The sequence below is a fragment of the Mercenaria mercenaria genome, chromosome 4 (assembly GCF_021730395.1).
Source record: "Mercenaria mercenaria strain notata chromosome 4, MADL_Memer_1, whole genome shotgun sequence".
NCBI classification, from domain to species: Eukaryota; Metazoa; Mollusca; class Bivalvia; order Venerida; family Veneridae; genus Mercenaria; species Mercenaria mercenaria.
In genome coordinates this window covers 42,078,987-42,105,646 of record NC_069364.1, presented here as the reverse complement: position 1 = coordinate 42,105,646, position 26,660 = coordinate 42,078,987, and the positions used below count along the sequence as shown (strand labels likewise).

General features: G+C 35.0%; 2 protein-coding genes across 2 annotated transcripts in view; both read left to right on the top strand.

Annotated features, from left to right (window-relative positions):
* The window catches only part of LOC123551545 (BLOC-1-related complex subunit 5-like), a 256,821-nt gene that overhangs the window by 126,891 nt on the left and 103,270 nt on the right, over positions 1–26,660 (top strand). The gene's annotated exons all lie outside the window — the stretch shown is intronic.
* Positions 28–26,660, top strand: part of LOC123543828 (mucin-2-like) — a 44,879-nt gene continuing 18,246 nt past the window's right edge. Inside the window, exons 1-9 of the mRNA XM_053542153.1 lie at positions 28–202; positions 1,263–1,301; positions 2,497–2,832; positions 3,783–3,902; positions 4,321–4,434; positions 4,913–4,948; positions 9,873–11,159; positions 12,290–12,328; positions 13,357–13,692. Coding sequence (XP_053398128.1) covers positions 103–202; positions 1,263–1,301; positions 2,497–2,832; positions 3,783–3,902; positions 4,321–4,434; positions 4,913–4,948; positions 9,873–11,159; positions 12,290–12,328; positions 13,357–13,692 — 2,407 coding nt within the window. The 5' untranslated portion in view covers positions 28–102. The remainder of the gene's footprint in view (positions 203–1,262; positions 1,302–2,496; positions 2,833–3,782; positions 3,903–4,320; positions 4,435–4,912; positions 4,949–9,872; positions 11,160–12,289; positions 12,329–13,356; positions 13,693–26,660) is intronic.

The window sequence follows — 26,660 nt, the reverse complement described above, 5'->3', positions numbered from 1 at the left end:
TTTAATAAGGATGAGCACTTCAGAGCATATAAGATGATATAACGTTTGCAGTGTATAATGATGATATAACGTTTGCAGTGTATAATGATATAATAAATAATTATGGATATAAGTTTAATATACTTAGATCATATATACAAAAAGCGTGTATTAGTAAGGTTAGCTTTGTGCTGGGTTGTCTGGACTTCTCAAATAGGATTAGGTATTTTTAAAAGTTATCTTAGAAATAACTTTCAATCGTTTTAGGTTAGTTTTTCAGTGATTTGAAAAAAAAATTAACCAGACTTATTCTTAAAAGTGACACTTCATCAGAATGCGGTTGTTCTTTAGAATATCGATTATCCTTACAAATCACTTAATGATTAAAAATGTATATTTTTTTATCATATTCGTGCCTATAACCCTTGTTTCCAAATAACATAAATTTTGAAAACATATAGGCTACGAACTACAATGTAATAACAAATAAAAATTTAAGTGTTAAAAACTTCGAAGAAAGAATGGTATTTTTCTTTAGATAAGTGTTTAAATTGTTGACTCTATAATCTTTTATATTTTCTGTAAATGGCATTAATACAACATGGTATTTTGAGATTTTTATTCAAATATGTTCTGAATATTGCTTTTGACATTCATTTTGCATTTTCCATTTATAAAAAGCATTCGATCTTTGACATTAACATTTGACAATACACATTTGGCATTAAGTATTTGGCATTTCGTATTTGGCAGTAAGCAAGCGTATGTCCCAGTTTCCAATCGTGACGAAAGCAAACTTCTAAATTTAGTTTAATACAGATAGAAAACAAGGGTAATTATCGAGTTAAAAAACTACAGTCTCCTCAACCCACAGTTTTATATGTACGATGTGTCAGGCAAAAATACATAGACAAAGACAACGACAACAAAGTAGGCCACCGCCTTTGATTAAGTTATCTTCGGGGCCGGACTCTATCTCAGACACAGTCCGGGTACCAAATAAAACATTCTACGTTTGAAAATCTACCTAAACTTCTGTGTCATCTGTGTTTATTCAATAGATAGCTTGGGAAAATCTGAGTGCAATAAGGTATCATAAGGTGTATGTGATACTAAGCTTATGTGGTCTTAACTACTTGACAGCCATGCCTTGATTTAAAGTCGCACATGTGTGATCAGGTAGTTTGTCGATGCTTACATACGTACAGAAATATACTACATGTATTTGTGAGTTAAAGCGTGTGCCACGTGACATATTAGCCTTTCTTTCTTACTTTTTTCAGTTTACTCAGGATGTGCTGTGAAAATACAAGAGTCGCAAGGTAAGACTGGATCGGAATTTACATACTATATACATTCTCATGTTTAGCCAGTGCCGGTCTGTAGACGGATTGTTTATAGAATCATTAATCAGATCTTTTATCTTTAAAATTGTTTATTTAGTGAATCAATGGCATTTTTTATTTCATATAATGTAATATAATCTCAAAACATCAGTACAATGTCGTGAATATTAAATATCCACGTTTATAACGAGCGATTTCTGAAAATAAAATATCTACTGTCACTAAGATTGTGGTGTTTATCATGTTTTTTTAACCACAGTCTCATACCCGATGGTCCCCATTAATGTTACCGCTAGGGGAGGTAACCGTTGCTACAGGCAGGGTTTAAACCAAAGCTGTGGCACCGTCTTCGACAAGGGAAGATATATTTCTGCTAAATCCGGATCGGGGAGGTTTCCTGTATTTTGATGTTATGTTATTTCCGTATCTTGTAAAGGTATTTGTATGTCTTAAGTTTAAGGTCAAATGAAATAATTCGGTTTGGAAATGCTGATTCTGGTCTGCGGAACCGTATACCGTATATAAATACAGATTCTTCGTGGGGGGGGGGGGGGGTTATTTGCTAATAACTTTATAAATGAAATCCATTTATTATGATTTTTGCAATATGTGGCATAAAGGTTAGATCCCCACCTTTGATGATGCATATCAACTGTTAATATTTGTCTTTTCTTGATAAAATTAGTCACCTATCACATATTATGTATGATGCTGTAACAGAACCATTTATTGTTGTGTTTTCAAATTCGTCATTTAGATATTAAATGACAGATTTCAATCAAAGATACGTGTTGGTTTTTGATTTGATTTACTACATCATCAAACAGAGCTCATAAAGTGAGTGTAAGATATATACCTTGGTTATATGGAGCTAATGCCTCGGAGCTTGCATAAATCTTATAAAACTGTAGATGTATATGCTTTTATTCTGTTTATGTGATTCATTCCGACGCAAAAGGGGAAAACTTTGGTATATTGTTTGTTTTGTCTATGTGGTCCTTCTAAATCAATAATTATCTCTTTTGATGTAGCTGCTTTTATTGTTAATCATGATGATTATGGTGGTGGTGATGATGATGGCGCTGATGATAATGCATACATGTGGATGAAAAGGATGATGATGATGATGATGATGATGATGATGATTAATACTTTATCTCTCGTATTTCAGTTGCTCGAATGTGTTATGAAAGTGAAGCGACTGGTTCGCCAGTTTATATAGATACAAGCGGAGCAAAAACCACGGACAACTCCTCAGGACCCTTGTGTTTCTGTAACATGACGGTGACAAATGCAAAATTTGTGAATATCAGAGTTCAAGGAGAAAATTATGCTTGTGGTTCAAAACTGCGGTACACCATCTCTAACAAACAAGTGGAATCAGACGACAACAAATGTTTATCAACAAAGCATTTGGTTCAAGTCACGCAGAACGAGCTGATGGATGTAGTGCTAGAGAAAACAAAGGCACCTTATGTTGCTGACTTTTGTACAAAAATTGATATACGTAAGTATTTGTTTAATTTCAAATTCTTGTTAATTTATTTTAGGTCGATTTCTACAACTTATATTAATCACTCTTGACACCTCATTCCTGATGGAACAAATCACCACGAGGGTAGGAGAGAAGGGGCTAGTTTCCCTTTTAATGCTAATCGCCAAACAAGGGAGCTACTGGTACCATTTTTACGTCTTTGGTATGACGCGGCCGGGGATCGAACCCACGACCTCCCGCACTCGAAGCGGACGCTCTATCACTAGGCTATCGAGGCGGCCTTTGGTTTCGTATAAAGAATTTGCCTGATAGAGACTTTTTTAATATTAGAAATGCGCAGAAAAGGCTGAGTTTGTCTCCTTTTTGTGTAGTTTTCGGGTATTTAAGTGGTGTTCTAAACTTGACTTCAGAGATATGCTGCAATATTTTATAAAATCAAACACTATCATAGAAAAGTGGGACAAAACTTTGTTAATATGTGCAGTTTAAATCACGAATTTCAAATTATACTGCTGGTCAGATATGCAGCAGTTTTTAACAATATGGACAGATACCAACTACAAATGTATAACTGTAATACATGTATATAGCTTTTTCATGCTGAAATAAAAAATGACTATTTAAGAACGTCCAAGGCCATAATTGATATATTGGTTAAAACTGCAGGATCATATATATTTATATCATTTTGTAAATCGAAATAAAAAGTCCAGATGTTCTCGTTAGGAATTTTATATGGTAATAAATGTATACCCCTGAGTCAAACATTATAGGCTAATCTCTGGGGGTAGGTGAGGGGTCTGTGTGCATGAGAAGATCCCCTAAAAGTTTTGTATAATCTTTGTCTTAATGGTTACTTGAGATGTAAAAAACCGAGGGTGATATTCTCGTACTAGAATACGGTCCGAGAAATTCCATATATTTAAATGATTGAAATGAACTTCATATGATTTAAATTGCAGAGGGATGCAAACAAGATGAGTATCAGTGCGACACGTCGGCTGATTGTATAGCAAAGACTAACGTCTGTGACAACTTCCCGGATTGTCAGGATGGTGATGACGAACATGGTTGCAGAAGTGGTAAATGTTTGTTGTTTTTGTTGTTGTGGTTTATTTTGTGCTGTTTCTCAACAGTATTTCAGCCATCATGCATGGCGATTAATGAAGGTCTATAGTTTCCCAGTGATGCTATTCCGAAGGTCAGGCATATTGTACATGTATATCTATGTATGTCCCTGTGAAGGTATAGATCTTACGACAAAGGCAAAGCGTTTCTTATTTTGTTGAAGTTTCACCATAGGTACAGAAAGTCACAACAAAGCCAAAGTTGGTGTGGTTTTATTCATCTAACTCAATTTGGGGGGATTTTAAGAACACTACAATTCGTCACCGATAACGTGATTTTAAAACAAATAGATCTATTTATTATTCCCTGACGTCATGGATTATCAAAACATCATCATGAGGTACCATAAACTTAGCCTTCTCCATTTCACAGGCGTCTGTACAGAGGGTATGTTAGAGTGTAAAAATGGAAATGGGTGTTATGCAAATTCAGATCGATGTAACAATGATACAAAGTGTGCTGACGGGACAGATGAAGAGGGATGCTGTAAGTAGTGAATGGACCTTTGCCATCGTAAAGCTTCTTTTTCTCCACAGAATATGATCGGTTGTCCGTAGAGTCCGTACCCTTGCGCTCTTCCTAGATGACTATAATGAATGAGCAAATATATTTTACCCTTGCACCGCACAGCAAGACGCCTGGAGTGATCAGTGTCATTAAGGTGTATATACCTGCTGGAGTTACTTCCATTGCTGGTGAAGGATATTTATAATATTATATGAGAAATGTAACAGAACAAACATAAGGACTGGAGCCAGTCTAAACAGGTGGTCTCGGCAGAGAGTTTTTTTTTTAAAACTCTGTATTGTTTGAAGATATAAACGAAAAAAGAAAATGGCGAACGCAGGTTATACAGAGTTTCATCTTTAATTTTCTTTAATACAAGTTTGACTACCAACGGCGTCAGCTGAAATGTTCTCGTCGCAAATTAATCCAATTCAATGAAATATATTTTTATCAACAGTTCTTGAGCAGGACAAGACAGACACAGTGACAGTAGGTAAATATGCTTAAAAACTTCTGTGTCATTTATTACACCTTGTTTTTATAGTAAAGGCCATTTATGGCCGAAATGCCAAATAAAAGAAAAAACTCGCAAAGAATTGATTTTTTGTGTAAGTATTTTACAGGATGTATGTAACAACATATTAAAAGTATAGGAAAGTAACATGATGCAAAATGTCTATTTTGGGGTAAAAATGTTAAAAAAATAAATGAAACTGTGGATTTCTGGAATCGACCCAAAGCAACTGAACTATGCATCTTAAGAGATCCAAATTTGGCACAACATTAGATTACTATATTGTACAAAACGTAGATTAATTAGAAATTTTGAAAAAAAGCAAGATGGCGTCCTAAATCCAATATGGCCGCCATAAAAACGACATTTAAACCAGAATTGTCATTGATTTTATGTTAAATTGTCTCATATCCTTGCTTTTACACACAATAAGTTAATTATTGTTATATGAAGCTTAAGATGGAAAACATACTGCCAGAAGATTCAATATGGGGCAAAAGTGCAGTATACAGACAACATTTTTGAGTCATTCAGCAGTAGAAATTTTCGTTAAACAGCGATAACTTCCTTATTTACTAACAAAACATATAAAAGTTCAAGTATTTGTTTTCTTAGTAGGATCATTTCCCATCTTTTCTTAGTAGGATCATTTCCTACCTGATAATCATGTTTTTGGGAAAAATTACATTGAAATTGTTTACAGTTCTGTTTTCATTAAATAGAAAAATGGCGCGAAATAGATGATAGTTGTATAATGGCGGATTCAAATAGTCCTCAGGTTTTGTTTCATTATTTTCTTTTTAATTCTTGCTGAAATCACATGAGAGATCTATGCTTGATCTGTAGGTAGCCTTTTCCTAATGAAATAATATCATTACAGAATTTGCAATGTATACATAGATCATACATCACCTCTACAATCTGGAGTCTCGATCATTGTTAGCTAATTTTGTAGTTTGAGTATTTGACTGAAAATATTTCCACGCATCAAACATGACCCCGACTTTTATATATCTTTATTCAGAACTGACAATATTCTGTAAGAAAATGTAAGTTACAGACATTTTACATTTTAAATCGGTCCTGGTGTGTGCTGCGGCCATTGCAAGTACGTGAATTTTATATAGAATAAAGAAGAACAGCTATTTAGTGTGTTGTATGTGGTTAATTACAGTGATAACTTGATTCATCATCACACATGATGTTATATACAATAGTAAAAGGGAACCAACTATTTATTAGAGCATGTACTCATGTTCTTGTTGTAAAATATGTTAGAATTTGAACCTATCAGAAAAAAAGATATAGCTGCAATTAAAATACACCTCTGCTAGGTAAGTTAATAAGACAGATTACAATGAAGTCATTTTCTATCCAGCGATTGATGTAAACACATTCAGGATTCAACTTATAATTTATCCAAGTACCTTAAATGAGCTATTACAGCTACACTGAAATAGCAGGTAAATTACATAAAAGAAGACTTGAGACTTAAAAAGTGTTGCAGTATTGTAACTAGGTTTCGAGCTTAAGGGCCAGCACATAGAAATTAAACCTTTACGGGCTAGACAATAGCAAATACAGGCTGAGCATTGGAAAGTTGAGAGACGTTTGGTTTGGTAACCTTCTGAATCAGTAAGACAGTTCCAGCTCACAGACGGGGTTCAACATTCATACCAATATGGTGGTTTAATGCTATATGTTATAGCATATAAACACTGAGCATCCAAGAGTCAGGGCAATCATACTGAGTTGCAACTTCAAGTAAGAGAACATCGGCTGAACATCTATGTAAAAACACATCTATGGATGTCTCTGAATTACTTTTTGTACTTTTAGCATGTGCAAATGTTGAGTTCTGCTCAACCCGGGGCCAGAGGGCGTGGACGGTAGCATGCATTTTCATTACCATCCATGAACAGGCTCAATCAAACCGAGCCTGCAACATTTTCGTGTTTGTTGTGTTGAGCAACCTGTGGAGTTTCCATTTTTCTATTTTTGTATGTTGACCATTCAAAGACATTGTCTGACGGGAACTTCAACAAAAAGACCTGTCAATATAGCATCCCCAGCCTATAGAAGTTTGAGCTGATTATTATTATTTGAAGGTTGTTAGTTCGAAGCATTGATCGAGTGATTTTTGCCTGATCCCTGAAATTATCTAGCTCATAACCAGGGATACAAATTAGCAGGGGTCCAGTAGCTCATGGCTAAATAGATTTTGGGCTGAGCCCCTAAATTGTTGGAGAAAATGTCTTGTCCCTAATAAAAATAGCTAGTTTATATCCCTGATAACTGCAATTATTTATGAAATATTGGAATACAAATCAGTTAGGCGAGATAGTTAGAGAAAAAAATTATATATGAGGTATATGGTTTCACTAGCTCTACATGTTTTAACAAAGGACATTCTACATAGTTTGTCAGTTAGTCTGAGACATTGTCACCTTAGTGATTGAACCCATTACAATGTTTAAGATACTAAAGGCATAGGCACTCTCCTGGGCCATATAACTCTAATTTGACATACATAATATTGATATAAATATGCTACGTGGAAGTGTTGTTATGTTATAGGTTTCTTTGCTTTTGCAAAGCATATTTTTGTAAAATGTTATCAATTTATGTTCTTGGTAAAGGTTATAACATACTTCATAGCCGTTTTTCTTTATTCTTTACAAAATTCATATATTTCCAATGACTGTAGCACACATCAGGACCTATCTTAAATTTGTGTAACTCACATTGTTTTGCAGAATATTGTCAAATACAAAATATAAAGAAAAAAGCATGTGTCATGTTTGCTGCAGAAAAAAACATTTTCAGTCAAACACACATTTTTTAAACTGCAAATTTTTAGATTAGCTAAAGAATGAGACCCTTAAATTGTAGAGGGTGGTGTATGGTCTAAGTATACATGACAAGTACTGTAGTGTTATCATTTCATTATGAAAATGCTACCAACATGTCAAGCATAGATTTGTCATGTGACTTCAGCAAGAATTGAAAAGAAAATAATGAAAATAGCTCTACAGAGCCAAAAATAAAATCGAGGACTATATGAATCCGCCATTATGCGACTATCATTTTTCGCGTTATTAGCCTATTTAGTGTCTTTATGCCTATAAAATATATACTTGTTTCTCTAACATTGTGCAATTTTCATTTGAAATGTACAAACAACCCAGATGCATGTAAAAACACAAGGTTTTAGTCTGATACCAACAGGGTCTAAGATTTTATGGTAATTTCAGTAACGTATGACAACTCGTCAAATTTTGGCATAAATAACTGTCACAACATAATTTTCAATCAGTTATCATAACTGTAGCCTACTTTTGCCCTGTTTTCAAGTGTTTTGTAATGTTCTACTCGAATCTGTATACAAATTACACATTTAAACGGTAACTGTTAAATATGTTGGTTATACCTCTGACTGCTAGAAATCAGTAATATTTAGAATACCAATGTGCAGTTCTTGAGAAAAAAATACCGTACAACCAAAACATTAAAACTGTGATATTTTTGTATTGTATCAATATTTAACGCAAAATTGCAATAATTTTGTCATTTTCTATCAGTTCTAGTCAAAGAAAACCTTTCCCATGTGGCCAGATTTCATTTTTTACCAATATGCCCTTGTATGTTACAGCATACTGAATAGCTGTAACAAAAAAATAACAGTTCTTCTTTATTCTAGATAAAATTGTCATATTTCTAATGGCTGCAGAACACATCAGGACCTACTTTGAGTATCTTTAACTTACATTTTCTTGAAGAATATCCCCAGTCCTGAATAAAAATCAGAAGAAAAGCAGGGATCATGTTTGATGCAGGAAAAATATTTCAGTCAAACCATTTTAGAGGCATTTTCCTATTCAGTGTATGTATTCCTAAATAATTTTGTGGCGGCCATTTTGGAATCGGGAAGCCATCTTGAATTTGTTTAAGACTGAAGTTTGTGCGTTTTGATATAAAATGTATGTATGTACTATGATGTTGGTCATCTTTCACACTATTTGAAGTTTTTGAAATACTTAAAACGGTTTTCCTGTATAATGAAAATTTAATGGCGGCCATCTTGGATTTTGGCGGCCATCTTGTTTTTTTTTAAATAATCTTGAGCTTAATTTTTTTGTATTATAATTCTCTACTAACATGCAAAATTTCGCTTTCTTAATACAAACAATGAAATTATTATGGGTCGATTCCAGAAATTCATAGTTTCAATTATGTTTTTTAATATTTTACCCCAAAAAAAATGCATTTTGCACCATGATACTTTTCTATACTTTTAGTATGTTGTTACATACGTCTTTCAGAATGCTGACACCAAAAATCAATTCTTTGCGAGTTTTTTCCCCTATTTTCATAAAAGGCCTTTACTATTAAGTCCTATACGACTTTTAAATTCATGTTAAAACAGATGAAGTGGCTGTCAAAACAGAGATTGAGCATAATTTTACGGTTATTAAAACATTATTGTAAATATTGCACATGAACGTATGCAGTCATAAAGGGGGATAATCAAAAACAAATGATTCAGCAATACTTTCTATAATTCGGTGGTATTTACACAAGAAGGATATGTTTAGTACCCTTGAAAATTTCAATACTATTTACTTAAGATGTAAATTTAGTACCTCTGAACTACTCGATGATATCTATATAAAATGTACACCTTTAGAATCATGACTGATTCGACAGTATTTACATAAGACGTACATGTTAAGTACGATAAACGATTCGATAATATCTGCATAAAATGTACATAATTAGTGCTTTATGAACGACTCGATAGCTGTACATGTTTAGTACTTATGAACGATTCGGTAATATTATTAGTACATAGGATGTACATGTTTTTGTTTTGATAATAAAATGATTCTGAATCATTTTAAAGCATGGAATACAGACCCAGTAATAAGCGTCCGGTGTTTTGAAAGCACACGATTCTCAACAACTACTACCACTACTACAACAACAACTACGACTGCTGCTTCAACTACGACTCCGTCGAGGACTGCTACTACAACTACGACTGCTACAATAAATAAGACTCCGTTGACGACTGCTAATACAACTACGACTCCGTCGACGACTGCTACTACAAATACGACTCCGTCTACGACTGCTACTACAAATACGACTCCGTCGACGACTGCTAATACAACTACGACTCCGTCGACGACTGCTACTACAAATACGACTCCGTCGACGACTGCTAATACAACTACGACTCCGTCTACGACTTCTACTACAAATACGACTCCGTCGACGACTGCTAATACAACTACGACTCCGTCGACGACTGCTACTACAAATACGACTCCGTCGACGACTGCTAATACAAATACGACTCCGTCGACGACTGCTAATACAACTACGACTCCGTCGACGACTGCTAATACAAATACGACTCCGTCGACGACTGCTAATACAAATACGACTCCGTCGACGACTGCTAATACAACTACGACTCCGTCGACGACTGCTAATACAAATACGACTCCGTCGACGACTGCTACTACAAATACGACTCCGTCGACGACTGCTAATACAACTACGACTCCGTCGACGACTGCTAATACAAATACGACTCCGTCGACGACTGCTAATACAAATACGACTCCGTCGACGACTGCTAATACAACTACGACTCCGTCGACGACTGCTAATACAACTACGACTCCGTCGACGACTGCTAATACAAATACGACTCCGTCGACGACTGCTAATACAACTACGACTCCGTCGACGACTGCTAATACAACAACGACTCCGTCGACGACTGCTACTACAACAACGACTCCGTCTACGACTGCTACTACAACTACCACTCCGTCGACGACTGCTACTATAACAACAACTCCGTCTACGACTGCTACTACAACTACGACTTCATTTACGACTGCTACTACAACAACCACGACTACTACTACAATATCAACTACAACTCCATCCACGACTACGAAAACACCAAGTACGACTAAAGAAATATTATCTGTAACAACGACCAAAGAGTCCATTGTTCCCAATCATACACTAGAGGCTGTCACAAGTAAGGACACCTCACAGACTGACAGTAAACTTTCAGCCAGTACGTCCGAGCAAAGTCACACAACTGCATTTGGCAACATACCAAATAAAAACTATGATGGAGACATTTTTAGCACATTAAAGAAACCATGTAAGTTCGACCAGTTTTACTTAATATGGATTGCTCGCAACTTCTTGAAAAAAATCTGATGTTAAAAACTGCCAAAACGTAAGCATATTTGGATATTTTCTAAAATTCAAAGAAAGAATACTATTCTTCTAGAGATGTTTAAAATGTTGACTTTTAATCCTTTATATTTTCTATACGTGGCATTACTATTGCATGATATTTTGACCTTTTTATTTGAATATGAACTAAATATTGCTTTTGGAATTCATTGTTTCACATTTGCATTTATAATAACAATTCGGTTTAACATTTGGCAATAAGAATTTGGAATTTAAAATTTTGCATTTCGTATTTGGCAATAAGCATGCGTACCAGCCAAAGTGCCCCAGTCTCCAATACGGAAACATCCTTCTAATTTTAGTTCAGTACAGATACAAAACAAGGGTAATTATCCAACTAAAAAACTACAGTCTCCTCAACTCACAGCTTTATAAGTAGAATGTGTTAGGCAAAAATACATAGACAAAGACAAAAAGAACAAAGTGGGCCACCGCCTTGGAAGTTTGTCGTTCTTTTCCACTTTCGGTTTTCTGGGGGAACCTTTAAGTTACCTTCCGGGCCTGACTCTATCTCAGGCACAGCCCGGGCAACCAAAAAATAAACATTCTACGTTTGAGAATCTACCTAGGTTGTTTATTCAATGGGTGAGACTCAGACCTGAGTGTAAAACGATATCATAAGGTATCATAAGGTGTATGTGATACTCATTTAGGAAGCCATCCAGCTGGCTTACGGAAGATCGGTAGTTCTACACAGGTGCCCGCTCGTTATGAAATAATGCACAGAGGGGCACCTGGGGTCTTCCTCCAACATCAAAGCTGGAACGTCGCCATATGACCTATAATTATCTCGGTGCGACGTTAAACCCAACAAAATAAATAAATAAAGTATGTGATACTCGGCTAATGATCTTAACCCATGTACAGCAATGCTCTGATTTAAAGTCCCACATGTGTAACCAGGTAGTCCCTGATGCTTACATATGTGCAAAAATGTATTATATGTATTTGTGGGTTAATGCCTGGATACTGATACATAAACGAAGTGCGTGTCACCTGACAAATTGCTAAGCCTTTTTCTTACTTTTTCAGTGTACTCAGAATGTGATGTGACCATTCAAGAGTCGCAAGGTAAGACTAGAGCAGAATTTACATATTGTATACATTCTCATGGTGAAAACTTAGCCAGAGCAATCAATTATGTGCCGGTCTGTAAATGAATTGTTTATATAAAATCATTAATCAGATGTTTTATCTTTAGAATTGTTTATTTATGAATCAATGGCAATTTTTTTCATATATTGTGCTATCTCAAAACATCAATATACATATATTTATACAATGTCATGAATATTAAATAGCCATGTTTATAACGAGCGATTCCTGAAGATAAAATATCTACTGCCTCTTGTAAGATTGTGGTATTTATCATAGTTAACCACAGTCTTATACCCAATGGAGCGCTAGAGGAGGTAATTGTTGCTGTACGTTGCTGCAGGCAAGATTAAAACAATGGTTTGTGTATTAAAGTTGTGGCACCTTCTTAAACAAGGGAAGATATATTTCTGGTAAATCCGGTCTTGGAGGTTTCCTCTATGTTAATGTTATGTAATTTCCGTATCTTGTAAAGGTATTTGTATGTCTTAAGTTTCAGGTTAAATGAAGTCATTCGGTTTGGAAATACTAGCAATCATGGTGGAAATGCTGAACCGTATATAAAACTATAGAGTTGAATGATTTTATTCTGTATACATTGATTTATTACTCATTTCGCCGCAAAAGGGGGGAAGCGTTGGTATATTATTCGTTTTGCCTATGTGGGCCTCCTAAATCAGTTCAGGTAAAAATAGCAGTCCCAAAAGTGTTTAAAATTGAGAAAGTTTTGAATATTTGGTTATTTCCAGCTTGAACGAACGAAGATATTGAAACCCAAGATACTACATTGTTTTGCAGAAGTGGGCCGAAATTTGAATTCTGGCGGCCACGATTAATTTTCACAAAAAAAGCAAAGTACTTGATTCTATTCGTCATCCTTTAATCTTTTGAAGTAGCTGTTATTGTTTATCATGATGGTTGTTGTGATGGAGCTGATAATAATGGGGATGATAACGACGATGATGATGATAATGACGACAAATACTCTGCTTCTCGTATTTCAGTTGCTCGAATGTGTTATGAAAGTGAAGCGACTGGTTCGCCAGTTTATATAGATACAACCGGAGCAAAAGCTACGGATAACTCCTCAGGACCTTTGTGTTTCTGTAACGTGACGGTGACAAATGCAAAATTTGTGAATATCAGAATTCAAGGAGAAAATTATGCTTGTGGTTCAAAACTGCGGTTCACTTTCTCTAACAACCAAGTGGAATCAGACGACAACAAATGTTTATCAACAAAACATTTGGTTCAAGTAAAGCAGAACGAGCTGATCGATGTAGTGCTAGAGAAAACAAAAGCACCTTATGTTGCTGACTTTTGTACAAAAATTGAAATACGTATGTATTTGTTTAATTTCAATTCTTGTCTTTGGTTTCATATAAGTATTTGCCTGATTGAGACCTTTTTAATATTAGAAATGAGCAGAAAATACGAGTTTGTCTCCTTTTAGTCTAGTTTTCATGTATTTTGATAGTTTTCAAAACTTGACTTCAGAGATATGCTTGCAGTATTTTATAAAATCAAACACTGTCATATACTAGTACCAGAATTCCTTACTTTAAATGAACAGAGAAGTGTTGTGTTACGCTGCGCGTGGTAACGTTAAGTTTCTTTAAGAGAATATTTTAGCTCAAGTTCAGTTTTTATTTAATTTATTTGTTTGGCGCAAGTCCGCTTAATTGAGGGAATTAGCAAAATCCAGATTCTGTTTCTTCTTTTATTGAGTTTTCAACAACAATATATGGATGTCCACATAATAACAATAATTTCTATAAACACAATTAAATTAATCAAAGCTTTGTAATTATCTAGTCGAATATCTCGACATGAAACACAGAAGTATATGTCCTTCTTATTTCATAGGTAAAACTCTTCTGTCTACTGTTATCATTGACTTTTTATGATGTTCATGACAACAATAAAATTAACCAATGATATTGCAGGAAACATACATGTCCCCTAGTAACAAATCTCGCATACCGCGGTATCTAGTGAGATTTCACGTGATTTCACGCGACCAGGGACCTCTGTCCTTGCGTGTCAAAAGATTATTATCTCATAAACAGATATTAAGATTATATAATAAAATTCAATAAGTCTATTAACAGACGTATAATAGCAATTAGTTTGACACTGCAAGATCTTATCAATGTTTAGTAAGAAATAAAACATTTTTATAATGACAGCATGTAAATTTTTTTTGTTCTTTTAAAATTATTGACAAGGTTCGAGTTTTTACATATACAACCATTTTTAAACATTTTTAAAACATTTTTAAAACATTTTTTTTCAAAAGTTTTCAACACTAATGTCACCGCATGACAGTTGAATGAACGACAGATGGGCAGCAGATTTTAACAATAAGGACAATACTAACAAGCAATCTATATAACCGTAATACATGTATATAGCTTTTTATGCTGAATACGACTGTTTGAGAACGTCGAATGACATAATTGACATATTGGTTAAAACTGCAGGATCAAATATATTTATATCATTTCACAAATCGAAATAAAAAGTTTAGGTGTTCTCTTTCAGAATTTATAAGGAAATAAATGAAAATTCCTGATTAAAATATTACAGACTTGTCTCTAAAATGAGTTTTGTGTGCTTGAGAGGTCCCCTAAAATATTTGTACAATTCTGTGTTGATATATCTGAGATATTCAAAGTTCAAGGACGATGGCCGAGAAATCCAAGATGGCCACAAATAGAAGGCCAGATTTTGCAATTAATATTAGTAAATGCCGTATATATAATTTGATTGAACCTTATATGATGTAATTTCACATATTTTCGGCAGAAGGATGCAGTGAAAAGGAGTATCAGTGCGACACGATGGCTGAATGTATAGACAAGACTAAAGTATGTGACAATATCCCGGACTGTCCACAAGGTGATGACGAAAATACTTGTGGAAGTGGTAAATATTTGTTTTAGCTGTTTTCATTTGTACTTTTATTATTATTATTATTATTATTATTATAGTAGTAGTATTTTTATCAATGGATTTAGCGCTGTTTGCCAATAGTATTTCAGTCATCGTATATGGCGATTATTTAGGGCTTATAGCTTCCGAAGGTATAGTAACGACAAAGGCAAAGAGTTTCATAATATGTTAAAGTACATCGAATTGTTTTAATGGTCTAACACATTTCAGGGTTGTTGATATAACTTTTTTGGGGGGGGGGGGGGGGGGGGGGGGGGGGGAGGGGGGACATCTTAAAAACATTACAATGCTTCAACAATCACGTGATTAGAATTAACATTTCTCCACCATTCCTCGGCGTCATGGATTATCAATCACCAAGATTCGCCAAAAAGTTAGCCTTTTCCTTCCACAGGTGTCTGTACAGAGGGTATGTTAGAGTGTAAAAATGGAACTGGGTGTTATGCAAATTCAGATCGGTGTAACAATGATACAATGTGTGCTGACGGGACAGATGAAGAGGGATGTTGTAAGTACTGAATAGCATTTGTGAGTATAAAACTTCCTTTTCTCAACAGCATATGGTCAGTTGTCCTAGAGCTCGTACCCTTGCGCTCTTACTGTTGGGCAGGAAAGAGATGAATGCACTTAAAGATAAAAAACAGGTAATGGATGTGTAAACATATTTTACTCTCGCACTGCACACTATGACGCCTGGAATATCATAAAGGTATATATATAGCGAGTGCATAATGGCATTCGACAATTTCCGTGTTAATTCGTATAACGTTTGTTATTTCGGTATTCTTCGGCCGTAAATGTAATTCATGCAAGCAGTGGTTTCGTTGACAACCGGAAAATGCCAAATTCACATACGGGAAAAACGTAATCGAATGGAAATTACCAATTGTCATTATGGAAATTATCGATTGTCATTACGGAAATTATCGATTGTCATTACGGACATTACCGATTGTCATTATGGAAATTATCGATTGCCATTACGGAAATTACCAATTGTCATTACGGAAATTACCGATTGTCATTACGGAAATTATCGATTGTCATTACGGAAATAACCGATTTTCATTACGGCAATTAACGATTGTTATTAACCGATTGTCATTACGGAAATTACCGATTTTCATTACGGAAATTATCGATTGCCATTACGGAAATTACCAATTGTCATTACGGAAATAACCGATTTTCATTACGGCAAATTACCGATTGTTATTAACCGATTGTCATTACGGAAATTACCGATTGTCATTACGGATATTGCAGATTGTCATTATGGAAAATACAGAATCCAACTCTGAGGGAAATGACAGACTTTTCTAAAATGGCTAACAATGCTTTAATCATCACAACGATGTTATGTTGACGTCACGTCAACGTGATATTTTGCGCCATGTACGCATCAAGAAATAGCACTTTCAAAATTCATGAAATATTTTACTTAATAACATGTTATAAACGAAATGTCACATTGCACAAATGTTTTGATTACTGTATACACATACTGAATTAGTTATTCGCTTTGCTGAATAATTCGCAATACTTTTCGCTCGAACTGAATTCTGCCGCAAGACGTATTACCGTTTCCGATCCTGGCGTGTTTTAACAAATACCTACTATTGGCGCCATACTTGCGCGAAGAAACAGTTCCGTCATATTTGATAGAATTTTACAATAAAGAACATATTAGAATCGAAATAATTTATAGCAAAACAGTGCTTTATCAATATTTATACACGATGGGCGGTTATACGTCGGGCGTAATAATTTCACGAGGAAGCACTGTTTTGCTATAAACTATTTCTTAAATCAACAGGCGGACTCGGCAGAGATGTTAATCTGAAATGTTTGAAGGTATATACGAGACAAGAAAATGGCGAAAGCAGGTTATAAAATTTCATTTTCAAAGTTTGACTATCAACGGCGTAATAATAATTTCCTAGCAAAGTAATCCATTTTAATGAAATATATTTTTGTTTACAGTTTTTGAACAGCAGGACAAGTCGGACACAGTGACAGTAGGTAAATATGCTTAAAATCTTTCTGTGGCATTTATTACACCGTGTTTTAAGTCCTATATAGCTTTTAATTTCATATTAAAACAGATAAAGTGGCTGTCAAAACAGAGATTGAGCATAACTTTATGGTTATTAAAACATTATTGTAAATATTGCACATGAACGGATACAGTCATAAAGGGAGATAATCAGAAATAAATGATTCAGCAATACTTTCTATAATCGCGAATATTTACATAAGAAGGACAAACTTAGTACCCATGAAAGGTTCAATACTATTTACTAACGACGTGCATCTTTAGTAACAAGAACGATTCGATAACATGTACGTAAGATCTACATGTTAAGTCGATAATATTTACATAAGATGTGCATGTTTAGTACCTGGGAACGATTCGATGACATTTACATAAGTTGTTCATGTGTAGTTCCCATGAACTACTCGATACTATTTACAAAAGATGTACATCTTTAATACCATGACTGATTCGATAATATTTACATAAGTTGTTGGTATGTTAAGTAGCCATGAACTACCCGATAATATCTGCATAAGATGTACATCTTTAGTATCATGGCTTACTCGATATAGTATTTAAATAAGAAGTACATGTTAAGATTTCGATAATATTTACATTAAATGTACATGACTAGTGTTTTATGAACGATTCGATAGCTGTACATGTTTAGTACCCATGAAAGTTTCGGTAATATTATTAGTACATACGATGTACATGTTTTTGTTTTGATAATGAAATGATTCTGAATAACTTTAAAGCATGGAATACACACCCAGTAATAAGCGTCCGGTGTTTTGAAAGCACACGATTCTCAACAACTACTACCACTACTACTACAACAACAACTACGACCCCATCTACGACTACTACTACAACTACGACTCCATCCACGACTACGACTACAACAACCACGACTCCGTCCACGACTTCTACTACACCAACAACTACGACTCCATCCACGACTACGACAACACCAAATACGACTAAAGAAATGGCAACTATGACGACGATCAAAGTGTCTGCTGTTACCAATCATAAGAACATATCACAGACTGACAGTAAAACTTCAACATTGAAAAGCACGAATACGTCAGAGCAAAGTCACACAATATCGTTTGGCAATATACCAAATACAAACAATGATGGGGGCATTGTGAGCACACTAAAGAAACCTTGTAAGTACGATCAATTTCTGTCTGCCCTCATTTTCTTGAACTTTTTGAAAAAAAATCTAATTTAGTTCATAGTGAAAATGCCAAAATGAAATTTGCATATTTAAGCGCAAGTCTATCATTCCGTAAAAAAGGACGTTTTCATACACATTTATAATATTTTATCTGAAAAATCACCTGAAATCCTGATTGCATCGATTGGATTTATTTTTATTTCTGGATTCTAAAGTCCGAAAGTGCAATACCTCCAAATTTCAGATTATAATGTAATATTTGATTAAGATACTGCTTTCGGGGACACTAGTTCGAAGGTAAGGAACACAGGAACCCAAGATAATTTTCTTGTTATTGCTTGCTGTATTTCCGTGAGAATTACTTTCCGTTAAGATGAATATAATAACATTTTCCCACTATATTAGAAACATTGTCAATTTATTAATTGCACCAGCCTGAACAACATAGTCCGTTGTGCCAATAATTAAAGATATCTTAAGGCAGTTCATTATCGCATACTAGAGGTTTACAATGATTCCCTGGCTGAATGTTCGTCTCGGGATTTTAAAGAACCTCTGATGGATGAAAATTAAAGCAATTTCAATATTGATTTTATTGAAAACATAGTTTATGGCGATGAACGTAAATAATAATTTACTGAAGATAATAATCAAATCTACAAGGTTATCAATTTTTCAAATAAGGCTTATCAGCAGTTGCGGTTAGCACATATTGTTGCAAATGTTTTTTATAAACTTTAAGTATGATTGTCTTTATATGGTTTGTACGTTTTCAAAATCAATAAACTCAATAGCCACAATATTCAAAATCAAGTTTAAAGTTTAACTTCATATTTTTTTATTTTTTTTTTTGCAATTTGTTAGTGCAAAACATTCCATATTTTGTATGTGATAAACATTCATTTATTTTTTATTCCTGAAAAATGTTTTTGTCATCGTCAACATTTTTCCATGAATTAATTTGATGCGGTTTTTGGTAGGTCAGCTTTTATCTTTTACAGTTTTAATTGTTCATTTCAGATGTGATTGTTGGTATTGTCGTTGGTGCGGTGGCCGTTGCAGCTTGCATAGCATATGCAGTGTGGCGAAAAAGGAAAACGTATATTTTTTTACTTGTTTGGTTAAACTCTTTTTTATTTTTTGGGTTTAACAGTATTTTCTTACATGAAAGATTTAACAATACTCTTTTATTTGATGGTTTAAAACCACATTTTTCTGTTTGTTGGATTGCGGGGAGGGGGTGGGGTGGGTGTTACCCGCTACCAAAGTTATAAGTGTGTTTCTGACAATTATATAATACTTATTTTATTCCTAATCATATCAAAAGATGTTCATGCGCTACACAAAAGAGTCCCATTAAAGAACATCTCGGATGAATTATCAGTGATTAGGCAGCCCTAATTCAGCCGGTCTCCATTCACACTCACCATTCAGATTATATAAGATCTATTAGTGATACGGTTTTCAAGCCCTCGTTTATATGACAGCATTCCAGCCGACCATTTAGGAAAGATTAATTCTTGATTCGTGTGAGGTCACATAGAAATTTATCTCTGTGTCCAATACATGTTTTTTAATAGTTTGGCATTTGGTTGTGTGTTTCGTGTGTGTTTCTTTTGTTGTTGTTGTTGTTGTGTGTGTTTGTGTGTGTGTGTGTGTGTGTGTGTGCGTGCGTGCGTGCCTGCGTGCGTGCGTGCGTGCGTGGCGGGGTGGGGTTTGTTTGTATCTCTGCTTATCCTAGCTTTTAACGAATGTCACTGAGGTACACAATAGTTGCTACCAAACAGAAAAAATATATAAAAAACCACCCCTGCCAGACGTCTCAAAGCTTTGATTATTTGTTGAGTTTAACGCTATGTTTTTGTTTGTTTGTTTTTCTTTTCTTTTTTGTTGGATTTAACGTCGCACCGACACATGTAGGTCATATGGCGACTTTCCAGGTTTAATGGTGGAGGAAGACCCCAGGTGCCCCTCCGTGCACTATTTCGTCACGAGCGGGCACCTGGGTAGAACCATCGACCTTCCGTAAGCTAGCTGGATGGCTTCCTCACATGAAGAATTCAACGCCCCGAGTGAGGCTCGAACCCACATCGATGAGGAGCAAGTGATTTGAAGTCAGCGACCTTAACCACTCGACCACGGAGGCCCCTTGTTTTGTTTTACTCTATAAAAACGATTAAAACTATCTTATAATCTTTTAATTGGTTAAGGTTATTTAACACTTTTTTTATTTTTTGAATTTGATGCTGTCCTTTTATTTGTTAGTTTTAAAGCTATATTGTATTTGTTTAAATGAACACTGTATTCTTGAATTGTAATAACGGAACCAAATTTGATTCTATATGGTATGACTTTGGGTGTAATATCTGCAGTTAGACATCATGGAAATTATATGCCTTCCCCAGATCTGAACTTGCAATCTTCTCACTGGAACTTTTATTCTCTATCTAAGCTTAACTAACCGAATGCTTAAACATTTCTTTTTATATTTTGTAGATCCAAGTCATGGAATGTCCCGCCAGATTTATGGATCTCAGATAAAGGGGAAAAGGAACTGCAACCGCTCAATGCATGATCACTTGATGTTTTCTAAGTCGCCGTTGAATGATATATTGTATTGAAATTAACAGCGAACAGAAACACCATTAATACAGTATTGTACACTAGTACATAATATATTTTTTACTTATGGCTTAGAAATCCAGTTTCAAAATTTACGTAAATTTCATAGAGACAAATAATCTGACAAAGTTTTCGGAAGATCAAAAAGTAAATGTGTTCTCTAGAGTGCTAACAATGGTTTGATATTATTTGAACTAGTGGCTTAGTTTTCAATCTTATATAACCAACTTTTGAACTTGACCAAGACTTCACAGAGACAAAATTCTGACAAAGATTTATAACATCAAGTAAACAAGAGCTCGTATAACAGGAAATGCCCCCTTGATGCATTTAGTAATTGCACGAGAAACAGAAAACATTTGGTCACTGTGCACTGGAGGTTTGACATACTGACCTCAAATCAATAATTATGGATCATTTACCGGTCATAGTTATTTGGCAAAAACGTTCTACTGTTCAATGTGACCTTGACCTTTGACCTATGACCTCAAAATCAGTAGGGGTCATCTGCCATCTGCTGGTCATGATCAACCTTTCTATTAAGTTTCGTGATCTTGGGTTCACTCGTTCTCATGTTATCATCCGGAAACGGTTTAACTGTTCGGGATCATTGTGTTGACCTTTGACCTACTGACCTCAAAATCAATAGGGGTCATTTGCTGGTCATAACCAACCTCCCTATCAACTTTCATGATCCTTAGGCACAAGTGTTCTCAAGTTCTCGTCCAGAAACGGTTTAACTGTTCTGGGTCACTGTGACCTTGACCGTTGTGATACTAACCTCAAAATCAATAGGGGTCATCTGCTGGACATTCCAGCCTCCCTAGCAACTTTCATGATCCTAGGCTCATGTGTTCTTTGGTTATCTTCCGGAAACAGTTTAACAGTTCCAGTTTACTGTGACCTTGACCTTCGACCTACTGACCTCAAAATCAAAAGGAGTCATTGGCTGGTCATGATCCCTATTAAGTTTCGTGATGTTAGGTCTAATCGTTCTCAAGTTATCATCCAGAAACGATTTAACTGTTCCGGATCACTGTGGCCTTGACCTTTGACCCCAAAATCAATAGGGGTCATCATGGTAATGACCAACCTCCCTATCAACTTTCATGATCCTAGGCCCAAACGTTTTTGAGTTATCATCCGGAAACGGATTGGTGTACGGACAGACAGTCAGACAGACAGACCGACCTTCGAAGGGGGCATAAAAATGTGACCTCTGTGATATTGACATGTTTTTTCTATGATTTTGCCTATTGACCTGGTTTAAGACCTCGGGCAATCAAGTTTTCATCTTGGCCTAGATTTCATAGAGACAAACATTCAGGCAAAGTCTTACGACTATCAATTCGAAAGTGTGACCTCTAGCGAGGTTTTTCTTTGAATTGACCTAGTGACATAGTTTATGGCCTCAGATATTACAGTTTTAAGCCTGACCAAGAGTTCATTATTTTTCTATGATATGACCTAGTGACCTATTGTTTTTAACTTACCCCAAAGTAAGTACCCAAGTACCCCAGTTTCAAATTGGCTTTGATTTATTAGAGTAAAACATTCTGACAAAGTTTTATGAGGACTAGTAGAAAATGTGGTCTGTAGGGTGATAACAAGGTGTTACTATCAACCTTCCTTACAACCTTTTTTTTTTTTTTTTGACCCAGATGACCCTTAACATTTTAATGATTGTAACATTCTGACAAGGTTTCACTGTGACTAAGCTACAATTGTGACCTGTAATGTATTGACAGTTGAACTGTGGTATCAGTAAGATATATTTATACTTTAATTATTTCACCATTGTAGCTTTTAAATAGGTAGATGACAGATTTTTGCATTGAGTGTTGAGAAGAAGGTGCTGGGTGCACTGTTTCCTTTCATTTAAGTTATTTGTATGTAAAATAATTCATGCAGTAACAAACTTATGTCATCTAAACCAGTTATTAACCAGAAAATTTTTATATGCGCAATAAGCCAAACTAGAAGATATGTTTTCATTATGACATGGGTCTTGCTAATATGTAGGCAGAAATTTTTATATGGTTTTGTAAGAGGGTTTAAATAACATTAAAAGTCTCTCTGTATTCGATTTGAATTTGTGTTGGCCTTTCCATGTAACCGATCAAACGCCAATAGAAGCAACCACATGTATTGTATTCGTAAGGCGTATATCAAAAGCTAGTATATAATATTTCTAAACTGGAAACTTAGAAGATTAGTGATTAGTCTATTAAGCAATATCAAACTTATATGTGTTGTATGTTTTTATTTTCTTTTTTATCATATATTTTATTATGATTTATTGCTGTTGGTAATTTGTAATTTGATTTCGATGGTGTTTGTATTATATGTTTGACCTATAATTGTGTCGGTCGATGTTAAACCCAACAAAATAAAATAAAACTTTGGGTAAAAGTAGGACAGATACATACTCTGCCATGCAAAGCGGGCTCGACCAAAACTAGTGCTGTATGATTTCAGAAAGAAAAAGATTTCAGTATGGAGGCATGTGACGCCAGTACACTGATAAATACTTCAAAGTTATAAAATTCTACATACCTTGAAGAATTCACGTTGGTTTGCTTATACATTCTTGAACTTGTGAGCCTTAGTAGAATTTAAAATCCATTATTGTTCCACTTTTAAGATGCAAGATTTCATTAGTACATGTTATTAAAAATCTGCCTGAAACATTTATCAGTTCTTTTTTTGGAGGGCAACAGTTTCTATGCACCCTCTGAATGAATTTTACGGTGGGCGCAGTGTTGATATGCCATTGTCCTGTCATTTTGGGGCCACTCCAGGAAATTAAATCTAGCAATTCATTTTACATTTAATAAAAACTCACAAACTCGTATCCCTGAGAATACAACAGCTGTCAGGAGCAAACCACACAACTTCATACCCATAAAATTAGATTCTGACAATGTAATTCTACAAAATGTTACCTTGACCCATAAATAACCTGTTACAAGTCGGTTGAGATATGCGGTCTAAATGATTTTGATCCATGAGCAGTAGGCATGTGTCCAGTGTTACCTTCAACCACGAGTTGTTATATATCTATTTATACAATGTCGTTAATTCATACTCAGTAACCACTTTTATAACAAGCGATTTCCTGAAGATAACATATCTACTGCCATACCACTATCTCATATGTAGTGGTCTCCCCTTAATGTAGGCGTTAGGGAAGGTAACCGTTGCTGCATGTTGCTATAGGCAAAATTTGTATCACAAATATGGTCCACATTAACAGGAGAAGATCTGTTTCAATCTGTAAAATTCCATTTGGGGAGGTTTCCTGTATGTTGAGGTTATGTCATTTTTGTATCTTGTAAAGGTGTTTGTATGTATTATGCTTCAGGATTTTTTTTTGGTTTTTTTTTTTTGGTTTAACGCCGTTTTTCAACAATATTTCAGTAGAGTTGAATGCTTTTATTTCGTATATATGTCACTCATTTCGCCGCAAAAGGAATATTCAGCAGTTCCAAAAAAGGCTAAAATTGAAAAAGTTTTGAACATTAACAACATTTTGCTATTCCAGGACCCTAAGAAACTATAAACTCTTACTTTGTGAGAAGTTAAAACAATAAAAAAAAAAACAAGGATAAATATCAAACAAGGAATGCCACGTTCCAAAAACACAGCCTCCCTATAACGAAACCCACAGCATACAGATGTGCACACTGCCAACATACGCACACACTCGCATACATAGCAAACGCACGAGGACAAAACGAACAAATAGAGGACCACAGTCGGGCACCGCCTTGGAACGGTCAGTGGCAAAAACACCACTGTGGAGCTTAAATCGGTATATGTCGCGCACCCAACCTCAATCTTACCATGTTCCAAAGTCACGGGACAATGTAAATTCGCATTTAAAACTAGAACATTGTTTTGCGAGAGTGGTCCGATTTTTCGACGATGAATTTTATATAAAAGCAAAGTAATTAATTCTATTTGTCATCCTTTAATAATGATTTCTTTTGATGTTGCTGCTTTTGATGTTAATCATGATGATTGTGGTGGTGGGTGATTTTTTTTTTAATATTTGTTGCCATCTGTTTATTAATGAAATCTGTGAAAGATGTTTATCTCGATTTTGATAAGCGAAAAGGAAATACGAAGTTACAAGCGCACTGATTCAATATGCATGACACCAAAAGCATATCACCCACACTTACTGGAAGTCAAGAGCAAACGGAAATCACAATTAAGTTGAACAAGTTACAACACGCCACCGATGCTCTTAATCGATAAACGTTAAGTTCGTGAAATTGTTTTGCATCACAGTTGACAATACTTATGTCTGTTAAGGCCAAACTTCTAAAATGTATTTGTAAAACTCCTACGTCCAAACAAAACAGTTTGTTTTTTTTTTGCAAACTAAAATGTATTTTATGAGCAACACATAGGCCTACAAATGTAATTACGATTAATTCAGTTCGGTTAGTTATAGCGAGCTCGAAGAGCAGGTCCAAAGGGCCTGCTCGAGAATCGAGCTTTACGGTAACGCAAGGATACTTTCACACTTGATGATGGATTTGAAAAGTTTCGTCGGAAGTTCTTAAAAAGCGCACCCTAGCGGACAGGTGCTCACAGGAAATACTTCTTTCCTGAGTGAATACAGAACTTCATTCAATTGCTAAATATTATTCATCACTCAAAAATAATGAAAGAATGATTTCCAGTTGTTTGAAAAAAAATATATTTTCATTTAAAAGATCAAGCATCGGCCAGAAAATGGAAAAAATGCCATAAATTAGCAGAAAGAAACAGGAACGCGGTAATGACGTCATCGTGACACCGGCTTCCCATAAATTGTGCAACGTATGATATTCACTGTTATAGGTATGGTGTCACTAAATGTAGACTTTTTCAAGTGAATAGGTTCTCCTGAATTCTTGTGACTAGTGAATTGTTTCTTTGTGACAAATAAATGATGCATAATATTTTTAGCTAAATCCGATTTCTTTGAGCTCGCTTTGAAGCTTTGCCTTATTTCATATTATTTTGCTGTAATTACATCGTTCAATTATAAACTGTGTTTCAGATAGGTCATTATGTCTACATTATTGTTCTGCGTTTGGCACAATATGAACTAATGAAAAAGTGCGATAAAACATGCGCTTTTACAGTGCTATTAACGTCGACCATTTCCGTTCGGTAACGTAAATGCGATTTCGGCATTCTCCGATTACTTTCAAAAGCATTTACTCGTATAGCCGAAGAATTCCGAACTAGCGTCCGAAAATACGTAAAACTCGACTATTCTGCTTTTTTTCCGTTTAGGCGTTGCGGCACGAGATGAGAATAGAGCACGGGCACGAGAAAAAGTGCGCTCTTTTATAAAGGCCTTAACTATTTTGTATATAATTAATGTCATGTTGATATGATCTTTTCCTGAAAATTTTGAGTACTTGTAAATATAATTTAATATAATAGGGACGTGCACTTTAGAACATATAAGATGATATAATATTCGCAGTGTATAACGTTATAAA